Source organism: Parasteatoda tepidariorum, chromosome 10 (genome assembly GCF_043381705.1).
Source record: "Parasteatoda tepidariorum isolate YZ-2023 chromosome 10, CAS_Ptep_4.0, whole genome shotgun sequence".
Lineage (NCBI taxonomy): Eukaryota > Metazoa > Arthropoda > Arachnida > Araneae > Theridiidae > Parasteatoda > Parasteatoda tepidariorum.
The window spans coordinates 67,226,510-67,250,166 of record NC_092213.1 but is presented as its reverse complement, the minus strand read 5'-3'; the positions used below and the strand labels follow the sequence as shown (position 1 = coordinate 67,250,166).

At 30.0% G+C, this 23,657-nt stretch overlaps 1 protein-coding gene across 2 annotated transcripts in view; it reads left to right on the top strand.

The window, feature by feature from the left end:
- LOC107447159 (zinc finger protein basonuclin-2) overlaps window positions 1–23,657 on the top strand; it is a 150,570-nt gene that overhangs the window by 57,787 nt on the left and 69,126 nt on the right. For both annotated transcript variants that reach the window (XM_021146543.3, XM_071186389.1), the window contains one exon: window positions 16,156–16,258. In XM_021146543.3, the coding sequence (XP_021002202.1) occupies window positions 16,156–16,258 (103 nt within the window). The remainder of the gene's footprint in view (window positions 1–16,155; window positions 16,259–23,657) is intronic.

Sequence of the window (23,657 nt, the reverse complement as noted above, 5' to 3'; positions counted from 1 at the left end):
TAAAAACATTGGCCACCTTGTGAGTGGAAATAAGACAGCGATTAATATCTTTAATGTGACAAGCAACAGCAATTATCCTACCAAATTTGTGTCGAATTTAGTATACTTGCAGTTACAAATCGCTTTCAGTAACATAGGACTTGTATAACTCATTCTGAAAGTGTGGCAAAAACTTGGTAAGACCAGTTCCTTTTTCATTGAGGTTCAGGAGTACAAAGTTCAGAAAGGTTATCATTGGCATCTGACATGACAATCTTTACCAAAGACAAATGTCTTCCTCTTTGACTTTGAAAAGGAAAAAAAAAATTGTTGACGGAAGCTACTTCTAAAAAACGATTAATACAAAAATTTTGTAGCAATAAATCTTCTACTCAAAAAGGTTAAAAAAGTTTAAATGGATTTTGTTCTTCAAAGCTCTTTCACCAAGCAAAATGGAAAATTCACAGTTTGAGGGCCTTGGACTGAAATCTAATCTTTAATTTTAAGCATTATTGACTAGCTTAAAATGTTTAAAAAAATTTTTAATTTTTTTTCCTAATAAAAATTGCTAATTTGACAATTTTCCCCACCTGCTTGAAAACTATTAAAATCAATAAATAATTCTCAGTTTCGCCTATTTGAATAAATGCAGCTTTGGAATAATTTTACAAATTCTAAAAAGTTAGATCACAGATACTTTTTCATTTTCTCAAGGTAGTGGTTTTTCTGCATATTTATATTGTTCGTCTTTCTTAAATTAGTATAAGTGGTGTTAGCTAACGATGGACAAATTTTAACCAAAAAGTAGTAAAAACTTTTCAAACTCTAAACATTTGTAAGAAAAAATAATTAAAGACCAGCAAAACTCAACCTAGAAGTCATGAGTATATGTTATAAACTCTAAACAGTGATAATTAAAAATGGCTTAAGATGGACCAAAGGTAAAAGTCATGAAAGACTGTTACAAACTCTCAACAGTTATAAGAGGAAGAAAAAAGGCAAAAATATTAATAGATGGGGAAAAACGTTATTTTATGTTACAACAGAACCCTGAAAGTGCAACTTAAATATTTAATTTAAATTAAACAATTAGATTAAATATTCTTAGCAATTCAACTTTCCGCAATACTAGAAAAATTTTTTTCATTAGTATGTTTGAAGAGTGTAAAGTAAGAAGCAGAGCTGAATAATTTAAATTTTATTTGAATGTTTTAATAGAACTTCATCTACATTCTAACAATGCACATTTGTTTTATTAAGTTGACTACTATTTCGACCGGTTGTCAACACACGCCTTTTCTAACTTTAATTTCTAAAGTATAATTACTTTTCCCAAACTGATTTGGAGAAAAACAATTAATAGTCACTCTAATTTACATATTCATCATAGTTTGCGCCCACCTCAATACGTATTACTTAAGGGAATTCATTAAAAATATAATTTAGAGCATAGAAGCGTTATTAAATTGTTTTATTTTTGTCATTAATAATAGTTCCAACAGCTTGCTTAAAGTACACGAAAGAAAAAATTCACAATGTTCAAGGGAAAATAACTAATTACTTTTTATCAAATTTAAATGATTCATGTTAATAATAGGTAAAATATTTAGAAAACAATCAATGCATATATTCTTCTGAGTTCAAGATTTTGACTACCGCTTTAAGTAAATAATTTTTATAGTTTTATTAAAGATCGAGGAATTATTGAAATAGGTAAAAAACTACAGATGAATTTTATTGCTATAAATCACCCGTTTTAAAATATCGAAAAAAAATTTTCTGAGAAAATAAAACAGTTAGTATTAATGGAAGAAATAAAATGTTATAATGTGTTTTTTAAAGAAAATTATAAAATAAAATACGGATCGTTAAATTTTTTTTTTAAATATTTGCTCTTTCAATGTATATACTCGGCTAGCAAAATATGAAGCGATTTCAATTTCACACATTACTTAAGCATTCTATGGAATGACTAATGATAAAAACAAAGCATGACACGATAAATATTTTACACATTGCCCAGCATTTAGTACTTAGACTAACAAAAGTCTTACAGGCTTTCTTTGCCATTATTAGGCAAATTATGTAATGGTTCTCATATTTAATGGTTTGCTTAATGAATATTTGCCGTTCTTTAGAATGCCTAGACATTTTATTCAGTGAATAAGCAAAGCCAGTAACAATTCCCCTAATTCATACTTTGCCTAAAAAACATTCGTCATTCTCTAGAATGCCTAAACAACCTATCCTTTTCAGTGACAAAGCAAAGTGCATAAAAGTTCTCATGTTTACTACTTTACCTATAACTACCATTTTTTATACTACTGAATGTCTAGATAGTGATTATAGATAGTAAATAAATAGTTATAGTTAGTCTAGATAGTTATTCAGTAACTAAGCGAACTATATATAATAATTCGAACTGTTTCTAAAAAAACAATTGTCATTCTATGGAATACGCAGGCATTCTATTCAGAGACTAAGCTAAATGTATAATAATTCTCACATTTCTTACTTTGATTATAACGAGAATTTTTTATTCTATGAAATGCATAGCCATTCTATTTAGTAACTAAGCAAAATATATATATTAATTCTCTTATTTCACACTTCATCTAAAAAGTAGTTTTTATTCTATAGAATGTACAGGCATTCTATTCAATGACTAATTAAGAGTATAATAATTCTCAAAATTCATACTTTGCCTATAAAGTGCATTTTAGACTGTAAATTGTAAAGACATTCTATTCAGTGACTGCACAAAATATACATAATAATTTTCATAATTCATACTTTATCATCTCAAAAGCAATTGTCATTCTATGGAATGCACAAGCATTATTTTTAGTGACTAAGCAAGGGGTATAATAATTCTCATATTTTTTACTTTGACTGTAACGAGCATTTTTTTGTACTATAGAATGTCCAGACATTCTATTCAGTGACTAAGCAAAGTATGTATAGTATTATTATACTCATATTTCATATTTTTCTTAAAAAAACACGAAATGTTATATACAATTTCATACAGTGACTATAACGTGTGAATAAATTGTCATAAAGCTTCAAGAGAACGAAACAATATTTTCAATTTTAAAATTCAAATTTTGCTTCGTAGCAAACATCTTCACTGAGCAGAGCAATTCATGACAAACCCCTACCTTGATGCAATATCTTTCAATACCGCTGACAACAAATGCATTCCGTTAGTGATATTATTATACTTCGCTGTGACCGCGGCATAGTTGGAATATGGAAAAGCTCACCGCGTTCACACCATTACCTCCACCCCCTTCCCATCTTCCCACTGTCATTTTCCACAAAGTTTCATCTCATATGATGATCTGGGTGATGAAAATGATCATGAAGATTATCTTATTTTCTTTTTTTTCTATCTCAATGCCATTTCGAAGATCGTGTCTTCTCTATCTACCACCTTCCCCCCCTAACCCCCCTTAGAGTCATCTTTTGATACAGCGGGCGATGCCTTCTTGGACTTTATATTCTAAAGGGGGAGGGGGGATGTCGTTTAGAAATGCGGAACTGAAATTCCAGATCCTCTTTCTCTTAAGAAAAGTATCCATTTTTTTATTATCTCGTTGATTTCGCATAGTTGTGGTTCGTAAATTGGTAAAATGGAAGATACATACACACGCGAATGGATGCGTAGATGTCTTTTTTTCAGTTTAAATTATTATGACTATTATCGCAGTTTTTTTTTCATCACTTTGTTGAGTCTAGGATATAAAAGATTCGGCCGTGTGAAAGATTGAGAATTAATGTTTTTAAATTGAAGGTTTTTGTGCCTAGATGTTTGTAGAAATTGTGGCAACAGTTATAATTTAACGTGAGAAAAAATTCAGAATCCCAAACAATTTGTTCACTATTCGAAGTTTTTTAGGAATTATTTGAGTTAGAATTCGATATATATCATTAAAGGTTTATGAGATTAACCAAAATACATTATTTTCTTTTTTTTTTCCTGTTTCGATTACTTATTTGCTATAAAGGTAAAAGAAATGTTCCTTTTACGAATAATATGTGATAACTTTTTGTAATATTCTTTGCAACAGTGATTTATCTATTGTGAAATAAGAGTTAATTTTAAGTAAATAATTCCAAAAAACTGAAGCGCTAAGTTATTACCTGATTAAAATCCTCATTCACTTCAAAAATTGATAAATAGGAAATAAATGTCAACATTCACCACCTATAGCGCTTGAAGCTGTATTTTACCCTGATTTGCCTCACTCGGCGAGTGTGCTTTTTCTTGATTTATTTTTCATATTTCTCTTCTCTCGGCTACTGTGGTATTTCTAGTTTTCACTTTTATTTTTCCATTTTTCATTGGCAACTTTGCCTTTTAAATTTAAAATCACTTTTGTTTCTTCTCATTCACATCTGGAAAATCTTGTAAATGAACGCCTGTTTTGGAGAGCTTGAAACAGATAGACTGTTATTTCCAACTTGTATATTTTGGAAGGGAATGAAATTTTTAATCTAATAATATCTTACCGCTTCAGTTTCTTGGTATTATTTATTTAGCACAATTTAGGGTTAATAAAATATGTTTATAACATATTTCTTAATTGAAATAAATTATAGCGATAAAATACCTAAGAAACTAATCTTTTTTTAAAGACAAATAAACCTAAAAAAGGAGCATTAGTAACATTAGTAACTTCATAAAAAAGGTTATTTTTTATTCCCGTATCGTAATGTTTAATGTACCTGATTGTATTATTTTCTTTTAAATTAAAACTATCAGTTTTTTATTTCAAATATTTTTAAAAGTATTAAATTACAAACTTTTTCAATGTCGTTGCCCGCAAAAACTTAAAAGGAAAAATGCTTCTTATCTTTTATTTTTTTCTCTTTTTGGCGAGTGATTTCATTTTGCTTTACAAATTATTTTTTAATATAAGCGCAGACACCCGTGGGAAAAGATAATGTCGGTTTTTCTCCAAGCGAGACAAATCGCTACATCGAAAATGTGTCTATGATTCGTAATCATCACACAATTACTTACAAAGACATTACCACACCAGTTGGATGACAAGTGATTTTCAAATGGTTCTCTAAAGAAAAAAAAATAACAGCAATGTAAAGAAACATTCGAATCAGACACCTTCAGTTTTTTATTAATTATTTCTCAAAAATTGAGGTCTTTTAAATAATGGCTATATCATGACTTTGTCTAAAAATTTGCAATTCAAATCCCAGGTATTATTTAAGAGGAGGCTAGTGCGGATGGAGCAGGTGTAAGCAAACGGAATATTTTCGTTATTTATTCCTCGAAATTTCACAGCAAATTTTGGCAGATTTGAAAAACTGTGCTTTATTTTCCTACGTAGTAACTTGTCAAAAATCATTGTTAATAGGCAAATTAGAAGACAAGGTTTTTATGGTGGAAAAGCAAAGCCTTAATTCTTTTAATTATCATTTTTGACGATTCATAGTTTCTGATAATAGGACTTCTTATGTTATGAATGAATATGCTTATTATGACATTAAATGAATAATCCTAAGAAACTAAAGCTGTAAGATATTACTTTATTGAAAACAATCATCGCCTCAAAAATATACAAAATTGAAACAACAGTCGACTTGTTTTAAGCTCTCAAAAGTAGACGCCTATTTTCAAGACTTACCAGACATGAATAGAAGTCATTCACGTCTGGCAAGTCTTGAAAATGGGAACCTATTTTTGAGCTCTTGAAATATGTCTACTGTTGTTACCATTTTGTATATTTTCGAAGTTGTACTTCATTCAGTTGTCCTGAATGAAGTTTTTAACAAAGTAATGCTTTTGTCATACTCTTAATAGTCACATTTGATTTGTCTTTTTTCAGTTAACCTCTAAACAGTTTAAATAAACTAATCATCCCATAGAGGGGAGGGGGCTAATGTGGGCACAAAGGTGTGGGGTTACTATGGACTTATCAATATTAACAGGATCTTTCAGTGGTGGAAATTTTACGTTAATGTTGGCAGGAAGTCCTGAGTTTGAATCCCGGACAAGGCATGGTTGTTCTTTCATTCTCTGTACAATCTGTCCTTGCTGTAGGAGCAACGTTGGTCCACCTAATTTGGTGTTCCTGAAAGAGTGGCCGATACATCTTCCCTACCAATACCTAAAAGACGAGTATCAATTGGATGGGCATTAGGAAAAAAAAAGGTTTGCAAAGTTTGTTTAATTCTGCTATGACTTAAAAACACTTCACCACAATTGTTCACCGCGCTATTACTAGGCCTAACTGCTCATGTATGGTTCCATGAGATCATTTCAAAAATCATATAGTTTCGAACAATTGAAATGAGTGCAACTCATTAAATGAAATGTTAAGTGGAATAAATAATTCGGGGACTTAAATAAAAAGATTCTCAAAAGAGGATGCAGTTATGAAAGGGGGGCATAAAGCAAGCACTCGATCATCGCCTTAGGTGACGGTGTGATGTGCGGTGCAGATCAAAAGGTGGGATATAGTTCAGAGTGATTCATTTCTGCATCCCCCACATCGTCCAGAGCATCCCTGAGGCCATTTGGGAAAGGATGCAGAAGATGGGGATGCTGGAAGAGGAGGATGTTTCGTGAACTGCTTCGGAAACAGCTGCTACGTGTTGATGATATCAGCCCCCTTACCCTCGCTTAAGCCTCAACTTTTGTTATGTGGACGAGGTGGGGATGGGGTGGGAGGAATTGTGAAAACGGACAACCACATAACAGACACTGGAGACTATGCTGCCAACGGGAAAAGAAAAATGTATTTTTTGTCTAAAAATAGTGGGCGATATTTTTCTCGAATAGAATTTAAAGTGGTGATAGCGACCGAGAAAAGTTTCGTTTTTGAAATGTGTTAGAAAAAGAATTTTTTTGTTCTTTAGGAATAAAAAATGTATGTTTGAAGTGAGTTAGATTTTTCTATGTACCTGAGGCATGTTTTTTTTTTTTTTTTTTTTTTTTTTTTTTTTTTTTTTTTCCGTTGATCAACTTTAGCGAAGAAGATTCCATTTAAGAATACTATCCAAAGTTGTAGTAGTTTAAGTTAAATAAACTTACAAAAGTTAAGATAGTTTTTTTTTAAAGACAATTAAAAGGTATTTTGTTTAAATATTTTCAAATTTTCGTTAAGAAAATGTTTAGAATTAGTTACAAAAAAGTTTTGTTAAATAAATGTTTAGACTTAGTTACAAAAATGCTACTAATTCTAAACATTTAGTTTACAATTAATATTACACGTTACAAGCATAATAATGTTTCGAATTAGTAACAAAATGTTTAGAATTGGCAACATAAATGTAGTTTTTGATCTTAATTGCTTACGTCTCAAATACCTATACTAAAAAGCTAGTAGAAAATATGAAGAATTTGAAATAATATCGATGAGTGGCTGAATGTAAACAATAACAAGCTTCCTAAAACTAATAGAAATAAAAAAAAAACTTAAGGTGTATCCCTCCGCTTTGTGTTATGTTTGCGAGGCAATGTGTGAACAGGTTTGATATGTCAGGAAGTTTTATTATTGTCATTTATATTTAAATTTACGCGTAATTTTACCATTCTTAAAATTTTTCTGCAACTTATAAATTCTGAAAGCTTGTAAACAGTAAATAAATTTGAGAATATTCATTTCACAACACTAATAACCCTTAAGGTTTGCCATGTTTTGAGTTTTCACCCTTATTTGGCTATATTTGGGTAAAATGTCAACGTTTGTTATTTTTTGGGCAGCATCATAACATGCTAGTGGAGTCTTCCGAATTCGTTTGCTGTTTATTTCATTGTTAGTTAAATTGAAGAAACGCGTTACATTGTATACGTTACAAGCATAATAATATTGAATGGCGAGCTTTTTTAAGCGGAAAAAAAATCGGAAGTAGTAACCCGTAATTTTTTTCACACATTTTAGCTCCTTTCACCAAATATGATTATTTTTATGAGACTATCCAATAATAGCAATAAGAAACACTTTTGTTTAAAATTGCATGTTTACATCAAACTGCTCCTTTGTATTGTTTCCTGATAGGTACTGTTCAATTGTATGAAATGTTCACCATAAAACAGTACTATACAGAGGAAGATCTTAATGGTTACTTGGTGACTTTCACTATACTCTTCTAAACAATTTGAAAATGTGGCTTATCATTACATTGTCACCTGCGTTACCACTATATAGCGGTATAGCGCAGGATTGAACTAAAATGATATGTCATTCTCTTAACTAACTATAAGTTAGAAAAGGCACAATAAATATTTATATTAATGATATTTTTTGGAAAAAATATCATCTAATACTCCCAATTCGCTAATAAAAAAATATACTTGTTTAGTTACTCTTTAATTTTGAATGAAATAAGCGATTAATGATGTTATGAAATAAATGAGTAATACTAAACTACGTTGAATATTCATAAAAGAAAAATAAACTTAAAATAATTTTGATTTTCTTAGAGGAGTTTGTAGTAGGATATTTTTAAGAGCTTGGGCTTAATTTATTTTTCAAATCAAAGCAGACATAACGTAAAGAAGAAAAAAAAAACGCGTTTCGAAATCGAGTGTTACAAATCAAAATGCTAAAATTACACACATGTCAAGAAAAATAACAATTTTACATCACACAATTGCGCCAATTTTCTTGTTTCCTTTCAAACGATAGCTCAAAATAGTAAAAAAACAAACCATTATACTTCCAAAACAATAATGACGTCTTAATCAATTAGAAAATTACGTGCTGTTTTAGTTTAAAAGATTATTTTCTACGTAATGACCCGTACAATTCGGATAAAAGGGTTCTCCGCAGTTAAAATAAACGAATATAAAATAGAACATAGAATATTCTCGGGAGTAATAAGAATGTCTTGTCTGGTACAGTTCTTAAAAGGGGTCCTTTAAAATGCGTTGACGAAACTAAGCGCACTTTTGAATATTAATTCCCCTTAAGTGGACGATGCGTGTGCCCCATCACCAAAAAGAGCCCCACCTCTTTCGCCGCCCCATCAACAGGGCGCAAATGTTCGTCCTCACGCCATGTGTCGTGTCGCGTAACAAGTCCATTCTAGAACTTAAAAGGACCCGGGGCCTCTGTTGGCGCTTTATCTCGTGTTGTCTCCCCGTCCACTTATAGGACTGCCAAGTTATTTAATTGCTGGCGAGTAATTAGTTTTGGATGTTGGCGATAAATCATGACTTATTACAGAATGCTTTGATTTTCATTACGTTGTATCGAAATCTTGGCGAGATATATTTTGATTATTTATCTCACGTTGAATGAGGCATAATTTACTATGACAGACTGAAATAGACAAATTGTCGGAGTTATTTTGTTTCAACAATTTGATCCGAAATAACTCTGCAATTAATTTATTTTCAGAGCTACTTAAAAGAAAGAAACCCTTAATAGTTTGAGTCATTAAAACAACGATATAGAAAAACTAACCCATTTGTTAACTTACTTTCATAGGATTAGTTGTTCTTTTGGCGTTTCAAATTTGAACTTCCAGAATAATAGTTACTCATTTGTTGATACGTAACTATTGCTATGGAATAACTATTTTCCGTTTAGGGATAGTGGATGATAGTTTGTTATATGATTACTTGTTTTATAAGGTAATGTTATATGGTATAATATAAATGACAATTAAGCAGTTGTCGACTTACTGATTTGTTTATACATTGATTCACCGATTTATTGATAAGCTGATTCACTGATTCGTCTATTTAATGATTCTCTTCACTTCTTTACTCGTTTACTTCTTTACTCAGTAACTCATTTTGAAATTGTCTGACATAATTTTTAAATGGGTGTCATATGATTGCATTTTTTACATATACCGTAATTGGAGATATTATTTGCAAAATCAAATAACTAATAAACTTAAAGTAGCTGTTCTTGGCAATCCTAATTACATATGTTTATTATGAATATGGTAGTGATAATAAACTTATATTTATTTATGAATATAGTAGTAATTTATGTAATTATGAAAGTATAACTAAATTCTTTTAAATATATTTAGAGCAAAGTGAATGTCAAAATATTTAGAACAAAAACAGATATATAATGTGTAAGTCTTACCAGATTCATATCTTTGCAATCACTTTTAATCCTCCCTACTGCTTATTGCCACTTATTGCCTGCCTGATTAAAAATGTGTCGTTGAAAATGTGTTATTGTAATCAAATCTACACAGTCTTTCTTTTTTTTTATTTAAATATATATTCAATGAAAGGTTAAGAAGTTTCAAAAGTTCAAACTCTTCTTCCTGAATAACTGAATGGACCTCCAATGGTTTAAATAAATCCGTTCATCAGTCATGCGTTCGTAAAAACTGTTACTGAATAAACTCAAAAGTTACGGAATAAACTTTAGTGGGTATTGACGTCTCCTCCAAATCCAAAAGACACCATTTTATTACACCGAATAAGTCTGCAAAACCTCATTCAACTTCTCTTTCGATCGGAGAGACAGAATATAATACTGCGCCAACAATAACGGTTTTTGTGATGTGGTCTCTGTAATGACCAGAGGAGTTTCCTGACCGCATTGTTTTAGTAAAAAGGGGTCTCAGCTGGTGCTGGACGTAAAAACCCCTTTCTTACCCTGAAACGGAAGGGAAAAGGGTCGCCGTTAGAGTGTGAAGGAAAGAACAAAAACAATAAGAACAGACCAAAGGACAAATCATAGGGTTGTCGAATATTGGTCGGAAAACCTCGCCAAGGTATAGGACATTTTTGGGGGGCTGAAAGAACTAAATCTTACATAGTTCCATTCATCAATTATATGTACTTCACTTTAAAAAATTCTGCTTTCATAGTTATTAATCCAATTAATTTATATTTATTAATTATAATAATTTTTATAATATGGAGTTCGTTGCAAAAAAGTAGACAAACCTGCAGGTTATTAATTCTATTGGGGTCATAAGAAGATTATTGCAGAAAATACAACAATATAAGAAAATTATTGTATAAAATGAACTAGTTTCAAGGTTGATTTTGGGAACATGTTGATTTTTGGAATACTTGAAATGCGTTTTGGGCATTATTTGAGTGCAACTTTTAGCTTTAAATGTCTCATAAATACTAAACTTTTCAACCCATCCTATTTTTTTTTAAAAAAAGGAATAAAGAAGCTTTCAAACATTAATATGTTTTTGAAACATGTTACACTACCAGAACAATCTCCACCACGTTATATCATGAAATCAGCACCTATAACCACGCATAACCGTAGAATTTGTTGCGACTTTAATATGGGGTTGTAGGGAGTCGTGTATCCATTCTTCTTAAACCATAATATCTTGAACCATAATACGGAGCAAATTTGCTGCAACAGTAATACGGTGCTAAATGAAGTAATGTATTCAATTAAAATGAACACTTCGGACCATAAAACGTGCAACTTTTGCTGCAATTTTATTACAGTTTCAAAATGCATCATTTGTCGATACAAGTTGAACCATAGTATCATCACCTTGTACCACAATTTGCTGCAATCGTAATACGGTGTTAAAATGAGTGCATAGTATATCGTATCCATAGTAATCGTAACCATGGTAACCACATCGTGAAATCAAGTTTAGGGAATACGGCATTATGGTTAACTTACACAAAATTTTTAACAGTATACGTAAAGTGTAAGGCAATACTGTCATTTTTAATTTTAATCTCCGTTTATTTTTAAATTTATTTAATTAACCGTTAGCACAAGTAGCAAATAATTCATTATGATTTAACTGTAGCCGTTATGTAAAAATGTTTTAAATTATTATCTGGCCGAATTTGGTAATTAAACTTTTACTGTTTCTATTTCTTGTCAAGATCATAGATTGTTTCATCCATCATAATCACAAAATAAACCGGTGTTTTTGAAATTATTTCAATTATCAAAATTTTTGTGAAAAACTGCGTCTTAGAATAAAAATAATATTTTTACTTTTTATGGCAATATTAATATTTGTTGCAAATTATGTTGCTTTTAGGATGGTCCTAATGTTTTTAAAACAATTTAGTTCTGTAGATCACAATAATATTTTTGAAATTTTTTTTTTTTTTTTAGATTTAGACTTATTCATAGCTTTGAGCTAGCAATTTAACAGACAAAATCTTTATGAACAATACTCTTAGCTTCAAAAACTAATATTTTTAAAACGAAATCTTTATAAATAATATTATTAGTAGCTCCGAAAAGTAGTAATTTTACAGACGAAATCTTTTTGAATAACACTACTCGCAGCTTCACAAACTAATATTTTACAGACAAAATCCTTATGAATAACACTACTCGCAGATTTGGAAAATAATATTTCACAGACGAAATCTTTCTGAATAGTATTATTTGTAGCTGCGAATTTGCAAATTTACAAATAAAATTTTATAAAATGTATAATTTGTAGCTTCGAAAATCATTTGCCATATTGTTTTCATAATAACTCTACTGCAAACATTTTTTTAAACTTTTTCTTTCATTTTCGTTTGATTCGTAACTAATGTTGCTGAAATGCCTTTCAGATATTTTTAGAGTTTAAATGTTTCAGTTTTTCTCGCCCAAACGATTTTGATTATTTAATTTCCATCAAGCTTTTGGCTCTCAGACGAAATCAAAAAATAGAACAAAATTCTATATTCGATTAAATGTTACAAAATAAACAAAGATGGCCGAAAATAGTATGATTTATGTTCGAGCAGAAGATTTATAAATTATTCTATCCACGCTTCTCATTCTTATGTGTCCACCAATAATTTTGCAGACGATTTTGACGTGACGTAATTACACAAGCTCCCGCTCACAAATAACAGGTCGCATTTCGCCAAAAAGTGGCGCTCCACTCCGACCACCAAAAGAGAGAGAGAGAGTTAAAAGAAATAAAGCAAAAACAAATCCTTCCAGAAAAAGAACAAGAGCAAGAAGAAAAAAGAATGGAATAAAATAAAAGGGGTGCCACTTCTTAATAATGCATGAACTCGCCTCCGCACTGGCGAAGCATACTGCTCCATGGAGCGGTGGGGGAAAAACAGACTATAGGAGTTAGTTCCGAGGGGGTGAGAGGGGGTTAGCAGGGATATCGTAACGAGGCCCAAGGACTAATTCCCACGTCTGTGGTAAAGAATTGGGCCTTTCTGTACCAAAAGGGAAGATTCCATAGCACAATTATACCTCAAAGATAGGAGAGAAAAAGATGCCCAGGAAAAAGAGAAAATTTTCTCCAAGAATTTTCCCTTTTTTCCCCTACTTTTGAAAAAGGTAGAGATTGAGGGTCTCTTTTTTATGCTTTTTCCCTTTTCCAGGTTTTTCCTATTTAGCCGGGATTTTTGTGGTAAGGGGCAATCTGCGTTCCGGATTTCTCTCGGGACAAGTCAATGAATATGGAAGGACTTTCCAGGATTAAAAATCAAGGGGTTCCATTTACTTTTATTTTTTATTTTATCTACTTGTTGTTCATGGGTTTAGAAGTTTTCGTCAAAAATAAAATCTTTCCGCGTTTCGTTATTCACAGTTTCTTTCTTCTTTTTTTTTAGGGAAATTTTCGAGACCAAGGAATTTTTTTCTTCGTTTTTCAGCGTTAAAGAGGTGTGAGATTTGTTGTTATTCATAAAAAGTTCAGAGATTAAATATTTTCCCTTATACGACGTTGGACGTAGATTTTTCTCGTTTAAAATAAATGCAAATTTTTCTACGTGTGCAAGTCTTGCATGACGTAGGCAGTATGTGGTGTCAGCTCTTCGTTTTTCTTTTTACGTAATCTTTATGAAGAAAAAACGGAGAACTAAAAACGTAAATTTCCTGTAAATTTTTGGAGAAGATATTCAGCAAACCTTTCAATTTAAAATGTGTTAACTATTATCAAGAATGAGAAATAAATAAAAATCTACAAATCAGATATACATATAGGAAGAATTTTCGGCAAACCCTTCAACTTTGGAAAAGTTAACTATCAAACCTTCCAACTGAAGATGTGTTCACTTCCAAACCTTTCAACTTAAGGTGTGTTAACTTTAAAACCTTTAAACTCAGGTTTTGTTAACTTCTAAACCTTCAAACTAAAGGTGTATTAACTTTTATATCTTTAAATTTAATGTGTGTTAACTTTCACACTTTTCAACATAAGGTGTGCTAACTTTCAAACCTTTCAACATAAGGTGTGCTAACTTTCAAACCTTCCAACTTAAGGTGTGTTATTTTTTAAACCTTTCAACTTGAGGTGTGTTAACTTTCTGACCTTCCAACTTAAGGCTGCTAACTTCCAAACCTTTTAACTGACGATTCTAAACCTTCAAGCTAAAGGTGTATTAACTTTCATATCTTTAAATTTAATGTGTGAAAACTTTCACACTTTACAACTTAAGGTGTGCTAACTTTCAAACCTTTCAACTTAAAGTGCGTTATTTTTCAAACCTTTCAACTTAAGGTGTGTTATTTTTCAAACCTTTCAACTTGAGGTGTTTTAACTTTCTGACCTTCCAACTTAAGGTTGCTAACTTCCAAACCTTTTAACTGAAGGTGTATTAAATTTCAAACCTTTAAACTTAAGGTGTGTAATCGAGTGTAACAAAAACATAAATAATGTAAGTTATATTTTTATGCAGGATTTACAACAAACTTTTTTTTTAATGTCAGATAAAAAAAATAAACCTATAAGAAATTACTAAATTAAAAAAAAAAACAGAAAACAATAAAAAACATAAAAGAAATTTATTGTTTCAATTGAATTAGATTAATGTATATTTATATAATTTATAATAGCTATCAATTTACCAGAAAGTCCAATTTCAGCAGAATCGCAGACAGATGGTATACGGCTGGCTTTGATTAAGTAAAAGAGTTAATCAAAAATATGGGATACTTATTAAGTAATGAGAAAAAAAAAGTCAATAAAATCAAATTCGACAGTCTATTAGCGAAACAATTAACCCTTTTCTAACCTTTCGTGGTATAATAAGCTTAGCTGTCTTTAAAAATCCGAAACGGAAGTTGCCGAGTTAAATTTCAGTAATTTTTAAGAAAGAAAATTAAAGGCAGGATGCTGACTTTTATCAACCGGCACGTACATGATCGAACGCTTTCTTTATTAATGATAATAGACAAGCGTTAGCGTATACCATTCATTATTAATATCTGGAATAGATATATCAGTAAGGATATAACATGAAAAAGAAAACCTGGCAATAACACTTCCCTTTGGTAATTATAAAATATAAATTAATTTTATGTTTGTTTATTCTTTGTTACTGAATTTTAATTGTTTATTAGTTATTAGACATTATTGGAATTTTAATATTGCTTTTCGGTGTTGAACCGGACCACTTGGAATTTTAATGTGTTTATCCTGTCGTCCTGTTTGGTTTTTCTGCTATTTACACAGTTATTTACACTTTAGCTCAATCATGTAAATACAGATACTTACATTATTTTGCAATATTTTTTTAGATGTATCAGAATAGATACATCAGTAAGTACATGAATAGTAAGAAGAAAAAGCTAAAAAAAAACTTCTCTTTGGTAATATAAAACCAAACCATTTAATATTAACTTATATTATAATTGTTCATTTCTTTGTTAGTGATTGCAAGTTGCGTCCGTTTTCAGATACGGAAGTCTTTAATTTTAATGAGCTTTTATCCAATAACCAATTCGTATTTTGCAGAAACTGAAAATGTGATTTCTCTATATCAGGTCTTATTTGAATAGTGGGATAGATCTACTTTTCTCGGTTTTCAGGAGCAGAAACTTTAAATTTTAATTAGCCCTTTATCCACTAACTACAAACAAACCCTTTATCCACTAACACCCTTTATCCATATTAAGAGCCCTTTATTCACTAACCTTATCTACTACCAAACTGGGAATGTAACATAAATCTAAATAAGGATCAAAATCAAAAAAAATTATACTTCTTTTTTAGGTACCTTTAAGTTTAATGAGTGCAATGTTTATCTTATCTGGTCTGATTTTTGTGTCATCGGTCTGGCAAAAGAAATAAGTTAGAGGTACATAAGTTTTAAAATAAGATATAAATGATTTATATGGACATTAAAGGTAGACTAACTGTATTTTTTTATTAAGTATAGTAGTCCCACTTTTTATATAAGGCCTTAAGTTAATATCTCTAGTTATACGTACATATACGTATTATCTTTACGTTATAATACATATTTTAATTACATTTTCTTTTCAGGCCATTCGCTGCACTGCTCCAAACTGTACTTGTGAAGGATTTACTCCAAGCAAACCCAGTATTCGATCTTGTGATTCCTGTCATCATGGCTGGGTAGCCCATGGTGAGTGCTTATATCATCTCTGATTTATTATCATTATAATCACATCCATGGCCATAAAACCCACTTAAAATCATATAGAATAGATAAAAATCATAAAACTAACTTAAAGATTCGCATCGAATTAAATTATTACTTCCACCAATTGAAATTCCTTAAAATCGGGCACATCTGAAGGTATGATGTGTACCACATGTTTTCTTTAAAATAATGAATTTAATTATACGTCTTTACAATTTGCTTAAATTAGCATAAAAAGTTTAATTCGTTTAAGCACTTTTTTAACATTGTATATTGAATGAAATGGATAAAAAAAACATTTCTTTCTCATAGTGTTTAGAACAGAACTTTATTTTTATTCATTGGGAAAAAATCGTAAATAGTTATGGGCGAATTGTTGTAAAAAGTCTATAAAATCATTTCCCGTTATTTTTTTTCTAAAAAAAATTAATAAATCAGATCATTTCTATGTATATTGTTGCTTATACTGACGTTTTAACTTCCTACAATATCAGGAGTAATGGCGAGATTACAAGCAAACGTTTAATTCTGCCATTTCATAAAAAAATATCACCTCTCGAAAAGGGTAATACGTTAATATCCCTTAATTATCTTTTTACCAGTCGCCTATTCGATTTTTTTATTAATAAATAGATCCGATTCTGCGCGGGTTTTTAGAGTTGTACGTAGTATGTCGTAAGACTGTCACTTATGCTACTAACAATAAACAGAGCATTTTCATGCGAGATCAGTTGGGTAACATCTGATGTTACAATGGGTTTATTTATTCTAAGAGGAAAACACAGAGTTATTACGACGATTTACAATAAGGAAGCAGTATTTGGGCAAAATGGTCAATTTAAAATCCGACACTTGTGCGCATTTGGGCACAACATCTGCCTTCAGGCGAGGAATCTGAGTTCAAATTTCCCATTCGAATTTTATTTACTCCTCAAATGACCTTTTTTACGACGTCATGACATCGACTAATGGGACAGACACTTTTCGAAAGAGGAAGTGTCGTTTGCAAGAGGTCGCACGCCAGTGTCACCAGGATTTTTTTTACCAACCCCGATTTCAGAGACTATAAATCTGGACATGGGTGTTGTCCAGGAACATCTAGAGCCCTGTGGTCCACCGTAATGGGACGCGACATCGTCGTCCCACGCGAGGTCTTCCATCTTTTAATGGGAATCGTTACTTTGCGTTCAAATCACGTTGTTCGAAATGATGCACTGCATGGGATTCGACTCGGCCGTCGAAAGGTAATGGAACTGTAGCCTGTGGGTGGTGGTAACAGTTGTAAAGTGCGCAATTCGACAAGGGCAGGGTGTTCTTTGTCATTTCGTGTCTTTATGTGTATATCTTGTACCATTGCAATCTAATGCATACATTTTTTTACTTCTCAAATTTATTTCGTGATAAATAGACTGATAATTTATGTCTTTTTATTTCCTATTATTTTATTTTTTTCCTTTGTCGTCGTTTCGTTCATTAAACTCTTAGTCGATGAAGTGGGACAAGCGCAGAAGAGGGTGAAATTGGGTAATAGTTTCAATTGTAGCAGAATTTTTTTTTAACTGTGACAATATTGTTTTTTAACCAGTGTTTCTTTAATTTTTTTTAAAGGGTTGGGTTTGAGTACATGTATTATCTCCGTTCAAATGATAATTTATGTCATTTTCTTGGGCGTCTTGTAATCTGTTTAAGTCGAAGAGTTAAATGGAACCTGAGCTAAATTTATTTTCAGATAAAAATACATTTATCGGAATAAATTTGGGCTTGATTGAATTCTTAAAAAAATAATAATAAATAAATAAAGGAGTTATTTTTGAATGGTTGAAAATTCATACTAAAAATTCATACTTAAATTGAAGAATGCCGAAAATTTTTGTTTGTAATTATAATAGTTCCAAAAGATATTGCATCAAATTAATATGTTTAAGATATAAGTTAAAAATTAATTATAAACAGTTTAATAAAATGTTATAAAGTTCTATTTTTATGGAAAAAAAATTATATTAGATTGATCTATTATAGCCTCTCGGCCAAAAAATTTGCCATTCTTTTTCCTTCCTCCAAAAGCATTAAAACGGTTTCATATTTATTACATTCATAGATTATACCACTATGGTATAATCTATGAATGTAATAAATATGGAACCACGTAATAAATATGAGGAGCAAAACATGTCTATCTACCGTGATATATTACTAATGAAACTCTTTAAATTTGTATCAATAATTGCAAATATATTTTTTAATCTAAAAGGTTACCTTAGAAGGAAAAATATCCACATGATTTATAAAAGCTTTTTACACATCAGTGCACCACAAAAAGGTCTGTTTAGTTGGTAAATATATTTTTATATATGAATATATTTGATAAAATAAAATTTTAGTAATAATTCTAATAATTAAACTTTTTTAATGATAACTAAACTTTTAATTATTGTGATAAACTCTTTTCCGTTAGTTATTTTAAAAAATGCGCTGAAAATTGAGTTAATCTTTTTAATGACTTAAGTTAGTCCTTTTTTATGAAAATTGAGTTAGTACTTTATAATACTACAAATAAAATTGCCATAAACGTTTTGTAAAACGTTTAATGCTTGCTCATTAAACTCTTGTCATTAATTATTTTTTTAAAGAAATGCGCTAGAAGTTGATTTAACATAATACTTCTTAATATTGCAAATAAAATTTCCCTGAACTTAATATATAAACGTAATATTAGCAGTTATAACCCAAACCAAACCATAAAAATAATGCTTCACATAAAATTTCTTGAAGTTCAAGCATTTTCATAAAAACTCTCATAATCAAAATTAAGTAAAAAATGTATCAAAAGGTACTATTTTCGAAAACTTAAAAAAGCGAAAATGTAAACTTTTTAGACGTTTTTTTTTTAAATAGTAATTTAAAATGCTAATTATGATAGATTTTCTGAACACATTGTTGCTTATTATTCATAGTTATTAGCCGTAATTCATAAATAGGTGTTTATAGTTACTTGAATTAATTCTCAATAATTACTTGTAACAGCAATGACTACCATTATCTAGCATAAATGCGTGTATAAAATCATGTATAGATAAATTATAAGAATAGTAAAAGAATTGATGAAAAATATTATATTAAACCAATGCCATCTTACATAGCAAAGAAAAAAAAAGACAAAAGAAGATAAAAACTGAAAAAATAACTTTTCGCATGACAAAATCTTATCTCTTGTTGTTACATACCTTATCTCATATTTTCTGTTTTATGAGAGCTACGCGTGTCAAACCTGGTGAGAAATGTGACACTAAGTTACTACGTAGCGTGACATAATGATATCACGTGATCTTGGCGAAAGTGTAAACATGATATTCGCATGTCTACTCGTGATTGTAACGTTTTATCGCCTCGTCACGTGACTTAAGTCTGTGTATATCACTCAAAAACATGACGTGACGTTTCTAGTGGAAGAAATGGGCTCGCTAGAAGGCATGCAGTACAATTTTGTTTGTTCCATTGTCTTCCCTTGTTGTTCTTTTTTGGAACATTTTCGAGAACCCTGTTTGCGACTGCATCAAGATTATTTTTTTCTAGCTAGGGACTATACATATATCTTAAGAGAAGTCGAAAAATTCGACCACAGTATTATTTAATGAATATTAATTTTAAAATTTTTTTAGATTTATTTGACAATTGCGAATTAAATAAGAATAACTCTTTAAATAATTATCGACTGAGTTAAATCCGGAAATGGAATCAGACACGTGATACTATTATAAAGTTTAGGCACTTAAGTAAAAATGTCTAAAACCTTAACCCTTTATCTTCTGACTTCAGGCACTAATGACTAATGGCGGGCATTAGTGAATTAACGTATAATCTTGACAATCATCACGTCTTCAACCTGTGTATCTTATACGCGATGTCATTCATAAAGTATAATTATCCTAATAAAAATTACCCTTGAGAGTCTGATACGTTTCTTGAATTGTCCCTAAAAAAGGACTATAGACATTATAGTACCTTCTCACAGAGATTGTGTAACTATAGTAAGTTAGTTCTACATACTTGACATTACATATGCGTCTTCGTGGTGTCCTATACGTAATACCATTTAAATAGTTTAGATTTTTGAGTAAAAATGTCTAAAAGATAAACCCTTTTAACACCTGATTCGAATTTTTTAATCTTCCCTTACGAATTAATATCTATATTCTTGGCATTCAACATGTCCTCAACATAGTATCTCACACGTGGTACCACTTATAGCTTAGATATTTGAGTAAAATTATCTAAAAAATAAATTTCTTAAATGTTTTTAGAACCATTCCTTTAAAAGGACGATTTGCACTAGTCAGTTAATTCTTTCAACCCATGTCTTGTTAATAAAAGAATAAATTACGTAAAGTACTGACTGCACAAAGACGCTCTTTTGATCGAATCCAATCACTTGTCACCCAACCTTTTTATGTCCACCCTAAGATAAATGCAAAAGATCCCTCATCTTAAGAGTCCATTAGTAGTCCATATAAACCTCTCAGCCCTTGAAATCACTTGACCAAAAGATGATTCGTCCATTGGGCGCCTGACCATTCGAGCTGACATTGATGGCGGACACATGGCTTCCGATCAGAGATTGGCTTAAGGTATATTTTTCCAGAACTTTCTATGAGAAAAAGTAAATGAATGAAGAAAAAGCAACAACAAAAAAAGCAAAAGTCCAGCGTAAGTGGCTTGTCCTAAAGTTTCTTCTTGTGTTTAATGACCGATAAGGACGCATTAAAGGCATGTTGCCAAAGAAAGTGATAGTTGGCGTTGTTTGTTTGATTACTTTTCTCCTGTTTGGGGAGGTTTTGGCGATGATTCCTTTTTTTACTTTTGGTTATCCAATCCATCAATTCTAAGCAAGAGTTGAAATAAAAAAGAAGAAATGTGTGTCTAACTTAAAAAGAAACTACTTTTCTCATTTAATTAATACAGAACAATGCTCAATAATCAATATTGTAACACCATCGAGTAACAGCGTTAAGAAAATATTTTAAAAACAAAATACTCAATATTATTTAGCACATTTAAATCCATCAAAACCTTACCAGATACTAAATAAATATTAACAATAAGTTTCAAATAATAAAAAAAAAATTGTCGTGTCATCTTGCGACTGCATATAGTTAAACTCTCTCTCTCACACTGTTTTTTTTTTTAACGCAATAGGAATTCAAGAAAATAATTTAATCTCTTCAGACCAAAGGTACTTATTTGTGTACCCTGCCAAAAACAAGGTGCCAAGATACAAATTTCAAAAATAAATAAACTGGTCAATAGCTTTCTTCAACAGTTATTGAAATTTTTTTATAGTTCGCTTCCACTTTAGCGTTATAAATTCCTTTTTGAAGCTTTCTTTACCATGTAATCGAATTGGCGTATTGTGGGGGTAGCAGTTTTGAATCCCGACTTAACCTTGGATATATTTTAAACGTTGCTCTTCACTAACTTGTTGTATCTGATAAGGGTATAACCATACTTCGTAATGTACACGCAATCCTGCATTTGTACGTGTGTAACAATATGTTAATAGAATCATATTAATTGTATTTTTGGCAGTTACAAATACATGTAAGTATTGAATAAATTTGGAAAGAGAATATAAAAATATTGGTAACAAATTTTTTGATTTATTTAGCACCGTGCTAACCTTGAAATTTAATTTTGTACCGAAAATGATTCATATTTTTTAATTCACAATTGTACCATGTATATTTAAATCAAGCAAAAATATGCCATTTTAATAACAAAATAGTTTCATTTCTTTACAACTAGCATTTGATTTTTTTTTTTTTTAAGTAACCCACTGTTTTGTTTAATGCTGGCACGTTTTTAAATAATATCGGTAAATAAAAAAATAAAAACTAGAGATATCTTTACATTCGATTTGAAAGACCCATTTAAAGGAAAAAGTGTGAAAACCTTGCCCTATCAATAAATCTGAATGTCGAAATATCCCGTTTAAATGTCGCTCTGGGGAGTAACTCATCTAAAGTGAGACGAGTCTAGGATTTGGCGACTATTTATCTTCAAGGGTTTCCATATTCAAATCAGTATCGCTTTTTGTCTGACTAAAAATTGAGTTTTGAAATCCAAATATTTTAAACATGAATTTTAAAAAGTAATAAAAATAAATCTGCATAATGCGAAAGCAACTTTTATAAATCAAAACGAATATTGTCAATTTAAAGTTTTTTTTCTTCAACTTTCATATTACTGTTAGATATTAATCGTTATGAATAAGATAAAAATATTTTTTTTTAAAAATATTCACTTTTTTTTAAACTTAAATAGTTATTTTAATTAAAATAATGTTTTTAAAATAAAGTATTCTCTTACAAGTTTTTCAAAAAATTAGGAAATGGTAATTGTAAAAAGGAATTCTTGAATTTTATTACAGATTATGAAGATTAAGGAAATATGGTAAAAAATGATAAAATCTTAAATAAACGGAATGTGTACAACCTAAAGGGTTAACTATTCTTTTTTTGACATTGCAATCACATTAATAAATAAAAATACATTATTCTTTAGAACTTGAATTAAAAAATGTGAAATAAAAAAAAATGTATATGCTATTTGATTCGACATTGTAAGTAAAGTAAATATTTCTATTGTTCAATATTTTACTAACATTATTTTTGACGATAAAACATTTGCGTTGCTCAAATCAGAGATAAATACTTTTAAATTTAAATACTATGTAATAAATTTATTTCAAAATATCATTTAAAAAATTATAGTATTTCAAAAAAAAGTGATATGAAACTAAATGAAAATAATGTTATAAATTAGTGAATATTTCCTATGAATATGATTAAAGTTTCTACAAAAATGTGTCACCTTATAAAATCCAAGCATGATTTATCATTATATCATATTAAGATTATTATATATATAGCACTCAAAATGGAGTCTTTTTTTTTTTTTTTAAATATATGTTTATTGAGAAGTATTTTCAGAAAATTATCACTTCACAATTTATTTATTTTTAATTTTTCACTTAATCTTACCTTTTTTTTTACCCCTCGCATAATATATTGAGGTGCAAATTCTACTGTATAAATAGCATTTATTTTTCATTTTTAATTATATAAAATGTAGAAGGGTATTATTTTTACAATATCCTTCTGTTGAATAAAAAATAAAGCATAAGTTTTTATCAATTAAAAAAAAATTAATAAATACTACAAAAGATCTCGTGTCTTAAAATTTTGAAATAAATAATTGGTTAAGTTCTCTAAAATATTTCACGATCTTTCGAGATTTCATATGCAAGTAAATATTAAAACGATTTTATTCAATTCGTTATCATTAAATTCCAAAACTCGCTTTAAAAATCAAAGCAACCCTGCTT